The sequence below is a fragment of the Giraffa tippelskirchi genome, chromosome 3, assembly GCF_054371585.1.
Source record: "Giraffa tippelskirchi isolate mGirTip1 chromosome 3, T2T-mGirTip1v1.2.pri, whole genome shotgun sequence".
Classification (NCBI taxonomy): Eukaryota; Metazoa; Chordata; class Mammalia; order Artiodactyla; family Giraffidae; genus Giraffa; species Giraffa tippelskirchi.
Window position 1 is genome coordinate 40,137,961 of NC_137277.1, and position 13,042 is coordinate 40,151,002.

General features: G+C 60.0%; 1 protein-coding gene across 6 annotated transcripts; it reads right to left on the bottom strand.

The window, feature by feature from the left end:
- Window positions 1–115: 115 nt before the first annotated feature.
- WDR81 (WD repeat domain 81) lies at window positions 116–12,773 on the bottom strand. Of its 6 annotated transcripts, none has more exons than XR_014079545.1 (12): window positions 12,387–12,465; window positions 8,536–9,178; window positions 7,521–7,628; window positions 7,077–7,267; window positions 6,777–6,967; window positions 6,369–6,534; window positions 6,124–6,289; window positions 4,750–5,439; window positions 3,546–3,691; window positions 3,071–3,250; window positions 1,119–1,717; window positions 116–894 (listed from the first exon to the last, which is right to left on the bottom strand). XR_014079545.1 is itself a non-coding variant. In XM_081580071.1 (11 exons), the coding sequence occupies exons 2-11, from the start codon at window positions 9,053–9,055 to the stop codon at window positions 1,397–1,399; spliced, it is 2,679 nt and encodes an 892-aa protein (XP_081436197.1). In that variant the 5' UTR covers window positions 9,056–9,178; window positions 12,387–12,465; the 3' UTR covers window positions 116–1,396. The 6 variants fall into 6 exon arrangements, 2 of the variants coding, with proteins under 2 accessions (XP_081436197.1, XP_081436196.1); XR_014079546.1 differs by having other exon boundaries at window positions 116–862; window positions 1,085–1,717; XR_014079543.1 differs by having other exon boundaries at window positions 8,536–12,773.
- Window positions 12,774–13,042: the final 269 nt, after the last annotated feature.

The window sequence follows — 13,042 nt, forward strand, 5'->3', positions numbered from 1 at the left end:
TACCGCCTGAAGAACCATGGTCAGGATGACTCCCCAACCTCCTCGTCCCGGAAGCTGCGGGGTCCTAACATTTCCTCCCTCCAACAACACCATCAACAAAAGCCTCACTCGGATCCATGGCTCTTCCACAGGATTTATTGATCATATTTACATCTATTGCAAATAGTGAGAAGGCAGCAGGGGTCCAGCCTCAGACTTCATCTCTGCTCCAGAATGCGAGGACCTGCGACACCTGGGTCTTTCTGTCCCCCCGGGGAAGGGAGACCTGAGATGCAGAGATGATTCTTTTCACTCCTTCTTTCAGGGTCTTACACCCCCTCCCCAAAGCTTCTGGACCAAGAGGCTGCCTCATCAGCTCAAGGCACAAACTCTGTGGTGAGGGCTGGGCAGGCAAGGCATGGGGTCACTCCAGGCAGGCACCACCTGGCCCTGTCCATCTGCCCTCCTTTTGTCCTGCCCTCTTTCTTCTCCTACTGGTTCCACACTGGCCAGGGCCTGGCTGGGTGGACACTTAATAGCCCAGACCAAGGCTCTTAACTCCTGGACCATGGTCAGCCCTTAGAGGCTGGAGTCCAAGCACCGCCAGTGTCCTGGACAGGGGCAGCTTCCCTATCCTTGCAGGACAGGGTCAAAAAGCGCCAGCTGGAGGGTGGCTGTGGTGGAGACGCCTCAGCAGGGGGTCTCCTTCCCCTTCCTGGAGCATCCTGTCCCCATGCGGATGCAGAGGGCAGAGCTGGGGAGAAGGGAGGGAAGCAATGCTTTCCCAGGCTCTCCCTCTTTTTCTAAATTTTTTATTGTTATTCCTTGGCCGCACCATTCAGTATGTGGGATCTTAGTTCCCTGACCAGGCATCGAACCCACACTCCTTATATTGGAAGCACAGAGTCTTAATCACTGGGCCACCAGGGAAGCCCTTGCCAGGCTCTCCCATCTGCTTCCTGCTGGCTCCGAGCAGCACTGCCCCAAGTCATGAATGAGATCCCTTCTGAGGGGCCTCAGTGGTTTCTAAATTTTTTATTGTTATTCCTTGGCCGCACCATTCAGTATGTGGGATCTTAGTTCCCTGACCAGGCATCGAACCCACACTCCTTATATTGGAAGCACAGAGTCTTAATCACTGGGCCACCAGGGAAGCCCTTGCCAGGCTCTCCCATCTGCTTCCTGCTGGCTCCGAGCAGCACTGCCCCAAGTCATGAATGAGATCCCTTCTGAGGGGCCTCAGTGGCTCTGGGGGTTCAGGAGCCCAGAATCCCACACCACCCTAGCTGGCAGGCCATGTGGGTACCCAGGGAGTGAGGCCTGAGGCTTGCCAGGAAGGAGCTGCTGGGGAAACAAGATGAGGGACAGCTTCCTGTAGGATGTGTGTCCATCTCTGCTGACCAGACCTCGCCTCGGCCTACGCCAGGAGGCGGACCACCCCGTTGTCCGAGCCCAGCAGGAGGTGGCGTTTGGTGGGCAGCAAGGCCAGGCTGGTGAGAGTGCCGCGGAAGTTTTCGGAGCTGAGCTTGGTGGTGGCCTGGGAAGGCGGCTCCAGCAGGGAGCAGATGCCGATCTTGTTGGCCACAGTGCCAGTCACCACCTCACTGCCGTATAAGTCGAAGGTGTGGATGGGGTCAGAGGCTGACTTGTAGTGATGCGTGGGCTTCGGCTCCAGCTCCTTCCATACGGTCAAGGAGTGGTCAGAGGAGGAGCTGACCAGGATGCTGCCTTCCACCGCCTGCCAGGGAGAGGGGAGAGCCTCAGCGGGGGCTGGAGTCTTCCTGTTCTCTCCCACAACATCTCCCAGGAAGACGTGTCGTCCTGAGTCAGGGACAGGCTGCCACCCTCCCACATTATATTAACATCAGCTCATATGAATATATTAAAGCATCATCGACCCAGTCATCATTGTAACTTGGGCACTTACTACGTCAGGTGTTGTATCACGCACATTAAGCATCTTACCACGATTAACCTTCATAACTCTACGAGAAAGGTGCTGTTGTTTCCATTTTACACAGAAAAAAACACTAAGGTTCAGGAAAGTTAAGTCATCATACAAGGTCACAGAGCCAGTGAGTAGCAGACCCAGGACTAACACCCAGGTTGACCCCAGAGACCTCCTGATGCTTTCTTGGAAAGTCAGAATTTAGAGGCACCCAGAACCGAGATCAAACCAATCAATCCTAAAGGAAATCAACCCTGAATATTCATTGGAAGGACTGATGCTGAAGCTGAAGCTCCAATACTTTGGCCACCTGAAGTGAAGAGCCAACTCATTGGAAAAGACCGTGATGCTGGGAAAGACTAAAGGCAGGAGGAGAAGGGGGCAGCAGAGGATGAGATGGTTGGATGGCATCATCGACTCAATGGACATGAGTTTGAGTAAGCTCCAAGAGATAGTGAAGGACAGGGAAGCCTGGCATGCTATAGTCCATGGGGTCGCAAAGAGCTGGACACAACTGAACGACAACAACGACAGAACCCAGGGGGCCCTGGGGGAAGCCAGGGGTGCCCTGCCCCCAGCAGTGGCAGTGCATGTCCCCTGGCTGCCACTTAGGTCGGGGAGGAACTCCCAGCTGCCTGGAAAAACCCTCCCTGAACAAATAGCCCTGTTCCTCCCTGCCTGGACTTCCCTGAGGTCTGAGATTGAAAAAACCGGCGGGGGTGGAGGTGGGAGCAGGATTCCCAGGCCTGACCCGCCCCTTCCCCCACCAGGGCAGCCCAGCAAGGGGCATGGACTCTGCTCAGTGGTCTGGGGGCAGTAAACAGCCTCCCAGCTGAGCTTTATTTAACCTGACTGGGTCACGGACAGGGCCTGACCCCTGATCCCCCAAGTAAGACAAATATGGACAAGGGTTACTCATTAGAACATCTCCAGGAAGCTCAGGGTCAGTTCGGCCCCCTGGTTCCCGCCCCAGGGGCCCACCTCCTGCCCAAGTCCCTGAGGTGCAGTCTGGCTCCTGACCCGCCCTGTCAGTCCTCCGGCAGGTATGAAGGACATCAGCAGGGGGGTCAGTCCTGGGTGGGCCCTAAGCAGAAGCGAGGGCTGGAGCAGTCAAGCAGGAGGGGAGGGGACCTGGCCTGTCACCTTGATCTGCAGGATGTCCCCTTCGTGGGCAGGCCAGCCACGCAGAACCAGACCCGTACGGGTGTCCAGCAGCACCATGAAGCCCGAGGAGAAGCCGGCCACAACGCTCCGGCCACTGGGGCTGACAGCCAGGGAGCGGACGAGCCCAGGGTTCAGCCCGCTGCTCAGGCGGAACTCATGCTGCCGGCAGAGAAGGACAAGCTGGGGCTCCACCGCCCAGTCCAACCCGCATCCCCCGCCAGGTGCAGCTCAGCCTCCAACCCCCAGAGCCTCATTACCCATCAAGGGGAGGCCCCCAGGATCCCCGGCCAGAGTCCCATCCCCACCCTGGAGGGTTTGCTGCTGCAGGTCATCTGTCTCCAGGGAGAAATTCCTCCCTGGGCTCCTCTCTTCCCGGGGGCAGGGGTGGGAGGAGGGGTTTCTCTCCTCCCTGCCAGGCACCCAGGCCAGGGCTGGAAAAAGGGATGCCCCTGACCTGCAGGCCCGGCTTCCTGCAGTCCACAAAGCGCAGGGTTGAGTCAGAGCTGGCCATAGTGATGCTGGTGTGGGGGGCGGGCATGACGGCCACAGCGGTCAGGGGCACCCGGCTGTCCGACGGCTCCACCATGCGAAGAGTCTTCCCTGTGTAGTAAAGGCATGGTGGGTGTGGGGTTCCAGTCACTGATGGAAGAGCTCCAACTCCTCCTATCCCCCTTGCTGCTGCTGCTAAGTCGCTTCAGTCGTGTCCGACTCTGTGCGACCCCAAAGATGGAGCCCAACAGGCTCCTCTGTCCCTGGGATTCTCCATGCAAGAATACTGGAGTGGGTTGCCATTTCCTTCTCCAATGCATGCATGCATGCATGCTAAGTCTCTTCAGTCGTGTCCAACTTTGTGCGACCCCATAGACGGCAGCCCACCAGGCTCCGCTGTCCACAGGATTCTCTAGGCAAGAATACTGGAGTGGGTTGCCATTTCCTTCTCCCCTATCCTCTCTACCCACCCCATACTTGCCTCCCACATCCCAAATCTCAATGAATACTAACGATATTTTCTGACCCTCTCACCTTTCTATTAACATCTCCGTGGCCATGCCAGGCTTCTCTCTTCACATAGCAAACTGTGGCCGAAAGCTACACCTTCCACTGTCTGCTTTGATATTACTCCATCCCCCCAATCCCTGCTTTTTAACTTTATTTCTCTCTACAATGAAGACACAAAATAAGCAAGCAACTGTTTACCAACCAGGATACTACACGCTACATGTTAAGCCAAACCTGTAGGCATTATCTACTTAAGCACTTGTTCTGATTCCCATTTTGCAGATGGGAAAGTTGATGTTTCCAGGGACTTCCCCGGTGGTCCAGTAATTGGAACTCTGCACTGCTAATGCATGCGGGCACAGGTTCAATCCCTGGTCAGGAAACTAGGATGCCACATGCCGTGCAGCATGGCCAAAAGATTAAAACACGCACATACACGTACACCGATGCTTCCAGCAGCAAAGGGACTTGCTCAAGATCACTCAGCAAGGAAGCTGGCAGACACTCAAACTCAGGTCTAATGGATTCCAAGTCCTAAATGCTCCATTCTGTGGACTCACTGCATCACCCCCAACCACACACCATTACACCCCAACCCGCCACCTCTGGTGGAGGACAAGACAGCAGCTACAGAACAGGCCTCACCTGGGCCCGCTCACCTGTGAAGGGGTCCCAGACGTGCACAGCCCCGTCACAGCTCACCACGCACTGCGGGGCCTCGAGCTGGCCCACGAAGAAGACGCTCTTGCGGTGCTGTGCGTAGACAAGGCGCGGGGCCGTCTCGCTGGTGCCATCCCCGGAGTTGTAGAGTGGCCAGAGGCGCACAGTGCGGTCCTTGCTGCCGCTAAGGAAGAAGTCCTCGCCGCTCAGGGGCACCACGCACTTGACGGCCCCCGAGTGGCCTGGGAAGCTCTGCAGGCGGATCTGGTGGAAGTGGAAGTGGGCGTCCTGCTGGCTCACGCCAATCTCGTACTGCCAGTAGGCCAGCCAGTTCCCGCTCAGCCCATGTGCGCTCCGCGGCAGCTCCCGCTTCAGCGCGTTGTCCTCGCTCTGGCTGCTGGGGTCCCCACCGCCCACCCCAGAGATAGGGCCCAGCGGGCCGGGGCTCTCAGGCTGGGAGTCATCGGGGATCTGGATGCGGTTCCCGACCAGGACGCTCCCAAAAGTCCCTGAGTGGCCGTCGTCCTGGGGGCAGCCCCCACCCTGGGGATCCCACTCGGGGCCGGTGCTGGGTGCGGCGGGCTCCACGCTGGTAGGGCTGCGGCTGCTCGGGCTGATGCTCTCTAAGTACAGCCCCGCCAGCTCCCCCACGAGCTCGTGGTTGGGGACGATTTTCCGGATGATGTCACCTGGATGGGGGCAGGAGAGGTCCTGAGATGAAGGGGGATAGCCAGCAACTGCCCCCACCCACCCAAGGGGCTTGGAAACCACAGCAGACAGGGCAGATACTGGCTGTGCAACTCTCAGCAAGTAACTCTTCCTCTCTGAGCCAGCTTCCTCCCCCAGGAAAACCTGGATTCACAACTTCACTATGGACATGTGAGCATATTTTCTATGTGTGGGGTGCCACACCGGGCATCAGAAACAGAATGGGACCAAGTCAGGTGATGCTCTGCCTCCCACGGCTCAGATGTCAGTGCAGGGATGACAACACATCTGACCGGGGCTGTTCATACTATTCGGGGAGATGACACACGTAGACGCTCGGCACAGGGCCAGGCCTGCACAGGAAGCTATGTGAACGGTGGGGCGCTCATTCCTCTTCGGCGGCTCCTAAGACATCAGTCCAGCAGTCTGACTCCCCTCCCTGCCCCAGAGACAGGCTAGGCCATTCCTGTGCCCCCTCGCACGGGCCAAAATTCAGTCTCTGTTTATATGTCACTGGGACTCAGAGGTCTAAGGCCAAACCCCTTTGCTCTGACCCAGAAAACTGTGCCTAACAACCACTACTGACTCCAGGGATAGGAGGTGGGGCCCTCCCAGGGGAAGAAGGGTAGTTGCAGAGGCTGGGAGGGGACATGATGCGGCAGTACCCAACAGGCAGGAGAAGGGCACGTAGATTGTGTACGCCATCTCCAAGGTGAACACCTTCTGCAGCTCGTCCAGCAGGGCGGGGTCCGCCGGCCGCAGCTGCCCGTCGGAGAAGGCCACCTCTGGCAGCTGGCCCTCACTGCGGCCCACGGACTCCAGCTTCAGATCCTGTGGGCAGGAAGCCCCAGGGAGTTAGCAGAGGCCACGGCCATTGGCCAGACTGCAGCTGCCAGGTACCTCTGCCCACCTGGTGCCGAAGTTCGTGCAGCTGAGAGAAGACATGAAAGAAGGTGGCCACAGGCTCACTCAGGTGCTGCTGGACCATCTCCTGTCCGATACGCAGGCAGATGAGGGCGATGAGGCTGATGGTCTTCATACACAGGACAGTCCGGGCCTGGGCTCCACTTGGGAACCTGCAAATAGAGCTTATAAGCTGCAGCGTTCTCCATTCTAGGGGGCTTGTCCAGAATCTATTACAAGCTGTAAACGAAAGGGGCTGTAAGACCAGCTCATCCAAACCAGATGAGGAAACGGAGGCACAGAAAAGTGTGGCTTGCTCAGGGTCACCCAGCCAGGATGAGAACCAGGATGTCAACGGCCCAGCCCCTCCGCTGGGCTGCTCCCTGGTGAGGGGGGGAGGGAGGCAGAGACTTACCCCGTGATGAGGGAAGTGAGGAAGCTGAGCACGGGCAGCAAGACCTCGTGGCTGATACGGGGCAGGATATCCATGAGGGTGGTGTCTGAGAGATACACGATGATCTTCTGGGTCAGCGTCACAGCTGCCAGCAGCCCTGCCTCCTTGCGGCTGTTCAGTCGACTGGGGCCTGAGGTGCTACCCGGGGCCACCTATGGCCACAGAACGGATGAGGGCCAAGTGGCTCCACGGACCCCCTGGAAGCCCCAGAGATCCTGGGTCAGCCCTCAGGCTCCTCAGCACCCCCAAACTCCGACTGACCAGGTAGCTGATGTAGGGCAGGTACTGGTAGGTGAGGACGGGCTCCCCATAGAGGTGGGCGATGTGCAGGAGGCAGCTGAGCACAGGCGCCGACACTACGTCACCCAGGATCGGTCTCTTCTGGTAGATGTTGCCCATGCTCAGTGGGGGGCTCTCACCACTGCCCCCAGTGAACTGCTGCCGGGTGGGCCCTGCCAAGGGAGGGCCAACAGTGCTGAGTAGCCCACAGAGGGCGAGAGGGAGGAGCCCTTCAGGGACTGCAGTGGCTGCTCCTGCTCACTCCAGCCTGGGGTCTCCCCGTGCCCGACCCAAGGAAGGAAGGGGCTCACAGCAGCCTGGGACTCAGGACCTGGCCAGGAAGAGGTCTGAGACGAGAGTGGGGAGGATCCACTACAGGGGGCCAGAGGGACAAAGGGCTGAAGGAAGCCCCATGCCCGATCTTACCAACATAACACGACGTCAGCAGGCGGAGCAGGTTCCGGCCCACGTGGCGAGAGGCCACGGTGGGGCCAAGCTTGGCGGACAGCCAGCGGACCATCTTGCAGGCCGTATCTGCAGGGCAGGAGTAGTCCCTGAGTGCATCAGATAACAGGGGCTCACGACTTCCCCACCTCACCCCGTGGGCCCCACCTAGTGACAGCGGTCCCAGCTCCACCCAGGAGCCCAGCCTGAGCGTGGTGGCCCCAAGGCCCCACCCTCCCTTTAGCAGAGAGGCCTGTGGGAGTCTGGCTTTGGGGCAGCTCCAGGCACCTCTGTGAAGTGAAAGTCGCTCAGTCATGTCCAACTCTTTGGGACCCCATAGACCATACAGTCCATGGAATCTCCAGGCCAAAATACTGGAATGGGTGGCATTTCCCTTCTCCAGGGGATCTTTGCAACCCAGGGTATCGAAACCAGGTCTCCTGCATTGCAGGCAAATTCTTTACCAGCTGAGCCACAAAGGAAGTCCTACTTGGGCACAAACTGCAGGAAGGTTACCCTTACGGTGACTCTCCCCCAGTTCCTAAATGAGAAGATGCCCTCCACCCTCTCCATTTCTCTTCCCTCTCTGTCTAACCGCACTGGCCTTTCACAGATTCTTGAATGCAACCGTGACAGCCTCAGAGCCTCGCACATGCTATTCCCTCTGCCTGGAATGCTCTTCCTAGCACAGACCCTGCCATGTTTGCCCAGCTTCCTCCTCATTGAACTTCCACCAGCACTACTTTCAAGGAAGTCTTCTCTGGCTCCTGAAAACGAGATCTAAGCCCCACTTTCCGTTCCCTCATAGTACCCAACCACGTTCTTTGCAGCACTAACAGAACTCCTGCCTACAGCGTGGCATCTCCCCTGCTAGACATGAGCTCTAGGAGGGCAGGCTGGCATCTCTGCTGTGTGTGGATCGGCTCCATCCACCACTCGGTGCAGGGCTCGGCAGATGATGACTATCAGACCAACACCTCCAGGCCCGAGAACTCACCAAGAAGGATCTTCTGTTCTTTGCCCTCCAACTGCTCAGTCAGCGGCTCCTCTTCTTCCTCCCCAACAGCCTCACCGTCGCCAGCCACAACAGTATCCATGGATAGCACAGTGTCAGACAGTGTGAGCTCAGACGTCTCAGGGACCTCTTCTTGCTCGCCCTCCCCCTCTCCCTCCTCCAACACCACACAGCCTTCCTCCTCCTCCTCGTCCTCCTCGGAGCCCTCGCTTTGCTTCAAGTCCTGGCTGCTGTCGCCTGACCTGAGACTGCTCTTGTCCACCAGGACGCACCCCTCGTCGGCCGCCCGCTCCTCGCCCAGGGAGGCCTCGCTGGTGCTGCTCTTGTCGCTCAGCCGGCCCAGGCTCACAGCCTCAGCCTCCTGGGGCTGAGGGGACTCGGCCACGTAGAGCCCGGCCTGGAAGTCCTCCGTTTCAGGGAGGTCGGCCTGGTCATGGAAGCTGACGCCAGATGTGTAGTCCAGGAGCCCCAGGCCCGAAGCAGCAGCAGGCTCCCCGTCCATGTGGATCTCCTCCTCAAAGGCACAGGACCCGGGCCCGGTCCCCGGGAGCCCACTTTCCTCGTCCTCGGCAGCCCCGACCAGGCCCTTGTTTTCCTCCTGGGAGGCCTCCACGCCAGCCAACACCTGCAGGACGTGGGGCAGGAGGTGGACAAGAAAGGCCTGCAGGCCCAGCCGCACCATCAGCTGGGCCACAAAGCAGTCAGTGTACAGGTAGAAGCGGCCGTGGAGCTGGCAGGGGCTCTCGTAGGCCCCAATGAGAGGCTTCAGAAGGTACTTATTGGCATTCTTGGGGCCCAGAGCCTTGGCTACAGGTTCAAATAGGTACCAGGCTGCATACACGGCAGTGTGCTCCTCAGACATGAGTGACAGCACGAAAGGCAGCAAGATCTCCAAGCCCTCGGGGGTGATGTCACTCAAAACAGCACCCAGCTGCTGCCACAGGGCAAAGACCAGCTCCCGCCCCTGGGCCTCGTCCTCCACGCGCCTCGCCTGGTACAGGAGGATGAATTTGTGCAGCGCGGGGAAGTATGGGGGGAAGGGGACCACAGAGCTGAAGGGGCTGAGGAGCTGGGCGGGGCAGGGCGGGGGCAATCCCTGGGAGACAGGCTTGTACGCAAACAGTGGGTCCAGCTTGCCCCTCCCTGAAACCACGGGGCCTTGAGGGCCGCTCAGCTGCAGGAGTGTGTCCAGCACGGGCTGCAGAGACAACGGGACCTCTTTGGGATGGCGTGCACAGAGCCCCTGCACAGCCTCGAAGCGTACCCACAAAGGTGCGTCAGGCTGCAGTGTCCGGACCCTGGTGGCGAACACCATCTCAGCCAACAGGACCCCCAGCGCCTGCATGTCCCGATGAAAGAGGTTCCGCAGCTGCATGGGGGGCTGAACCCAGGGTTGCTCAGGCACCTCCAATCGGCCCCCTAGGCCTTTGGTCAAGAAGTTGCCCAGTTTCTCCAGCTCCTCCAGAGCCTGCAGAGGACTGAAGCCCTCTGGAAGAAGAATCTTGCCCTCCTCACCTTCCCCGGGGTCTGCCCCAGCAGCTCTGTTCCGACGGCTCGGTCGAGAGGCTGAGGCCCCTGAGAAAGGCAAGAGGCCTGGCGGGGCTTGACTGGAGGAGGAAGTGGAGGAGGAAGGCAGTCCCAGCTGGTCACCTGCCTTCCCAGCGAGAGAGATGGAATCCAGAGCTTCTGTGGCCTGCTCCAAGTCATCTTCCCCTACCACAGGCCTGTCCCTGGCCCAGCCAGTCTCACAGGGAGTGGCCTCCAAGACCGTCCTGCCCATCCCATTCGTAAGCTGTGTGGGGAAGTCCTCCCGCCCTGTGCTCTCCTGGATGGCCTGGAACCACAGCTTGGGGACGAGGGGAGGTTCAGGGGCGAGGGCAGGAGGCCCCGCCAGGCGCTGGGGGTGCGGCTGATCGAAGAGCTGCACCACGCCATAGCTGGTCAAGTGCGTGTGGGCGTCCACCAGGTGCAGACACACGTTCTTCTCCTTCACAGCCTCCTTGCCCTGCAGTTTGTAGCCAAAGGTGAGGTCAATCCAGTGGTGTAGGTCCTGGGACACCTCTTGGCTCTCTAGCAACGCCCGGTGGGCAGCCACGAACTCCTGGTTGGAGCGGCACCAGGCCGGCACATCCAGGTCAGGCATGTCGGGGTGGATGGAGCAGAAGATGGAGGGGTCGGTGTAGAACTCGGGAATGCACTCATCTGGAGTCCAGCTCTGCATCCGCTCCATGCTGGCCGGGTACTCGTGGGGCTCCCACTGTGCCCGCACGTGTCCGCAAAGCACCGACCGGGGTGTGCGCCGGGCCTTGTACACATAGTAGGTGATATCAGAAAGCACGTCGGAGATGTGGTGAGGGACATGAGGAGGCTCCCCACCGCCTGCGCCCCCTGCCACAAAGGCCTGCCGGGTCATCTCATATGTGAAGTCCAGCTGCTTATCCCCCTTGTTGAGGCGGAACTTGGACTTGCGCAGGTCTCGGAAGCGCCCACGGGGTGTGGTGAAGTCGACCACCCAGGGCAGCACAGGGTGGTAGTTGGGGTCCCCCTGCCGCCGACCTGCCAACCGATTCAGTTGCATGAGGTAGTGGAAGTTGCTGATGCGGCCGTGGACCCAGTCTAGCACAAGGCCCCTGAGTTCCTCCTGGCAGGTGGGACACCCAGGTCCCTGTTGTCCCTCCTCACCAGGCTCGACGCCTGCCCCATTTCTTGTTTCCCAGGTCTCCTCATCCCCAGCCTCCTCGGGCCTCTCGTAAGCACTCAGGTCCAGGCGGAGCTCGCTGCAAAGTTTCTCATCCACGGCGATGTGGTGCAAAGACAGGGCCCCGCAGGCCAGTCCCTGGCGGTGACAGGCATCCATGGCCCTCAGCACACGGAAGAGAATGAAGAGCACCTTGGCTTGGCTGTTGGTCAGCTTGGCGGGGCTGAAGGTAACCACATCGTGCAGGGAGAACTGCACATATGGGTGCACCACGTAGAGCATCTCCGATGACTCCAACAGAGCCTCGGCTCTCAGAAGACTGGGAGAGGCAGGGCAGCCCCGAGGGGCACAGGGGCCTTCTCTGGCATAGGAGGGGCACTGCGCAGCTTCGCCCACTGGCAGGAAAGGGCAACCATAGACCCTCTGCAGAGCTTGTCGCACTGAATCCAGGGCAGGGACAGCTGCGGGGGCAGGACTATGACTGTAGGGCTGCCCATAAGTGTGATATGCTTGGCGCCACAGGTTGCGATAATTCTGGGCAGCCACATCCTGCATGAAGCGAGTGAGGGTCTCCGGGCTGCCGGACCCCTCCTCAAAAGGCAGGCCGCCCAGCGGGTAGGAGAGCCTTCGTTTGCGCAGCCCGTGCACCTCCACTCGAGTCCAGCCGGCCGGCAGCCTCTGCACGGAGCGTTGCAAGAGCGTCCTAACTTCCGCTTCGCTCAGGCCTTCGGCGCGGGGACAGGGTCCTGGGGGCAGCCTGCGGTCGCGGAGGCTGGCCAGCCAGCGCGCGGGCACTAGAGCCACCACGTGCGCGCCCCCCGGGGCCGGAGCCAGCTGCCGGGCATCAATGTTCAGGTCCCCCTCCACGCTCCGGAGCAGCTCCTCCATGTCGGGGCTCGGGGACGGTGACGAGCCCTCCGCCTTCGCGGTAAGCGCGACTTCCCGCCCCCTGCTCCCCAGGGCCATCCCCTCTTGGCCGCCTGGGGGCAGCGCGGGGCTGAGCCCGGCCACAGCCCCCTCGCCTCGGCTTCCGGGATGCCAAGCCGGGTGGGTAGGGATGAGCGAGGGACTGGGGCTGGGGCGGAGGAGGCGGGGATGGGCCGGGAATAGAGGGGGGCCGCGGGGGCTCTCTTACCCCTCCGCAAGGTCCTGCACTCCGGGCGCGGCCGGGCTCCACCGTGACGGGTCAGCTGACGCTGCTCACGTGATCGCCCCGGCTCGGAAACAACCGCACGTGGCTCGACTGAGCCCGGGGACCCCGCCTCCTCTAGGCCGCGGCACCGCCCGCCGGCCTCGGCGCCGTCTCCTTCCCCGCACCCTGCTAGGCCTGGTGGCGGCTTCGCTTACTCCCGGACTGAATGGGGCAGGGGTGGGGGCTACGAGCGGATCACGGGACTTCCCTTTCCCTTCTTACTTTCTCCTTCAAGCGCCGGGACGCGGACCTAGGGAGGGTTTCCCTTAGACAGGGCAACCTTTAACCAGCTAGTCACCCCGGCCGCCGCCGCCACAACCACCTCGCTCTGGTTTTACCGATAAGAAACTCGAAGCGGAGCTGGGACTTTTTACATTAAGTCCCTTCACCGCCTCCATGCTGCCTTCCAAAAGAAAGAGCTTTTAATTTTCCAAAATGTTTCCGCAGTAACATTCCATTTGGCCCTGGCAACACTCAGTGATTTAGGAAGGGCGGTTATTATTGTTCATATTTTACATGTGAAAAACCAAGAACCTCTGAAGAGGCTTGTCCAGGTGGCAGCATGGCAACTCTCCAAACTGGGGCACAGATCTCTGGCG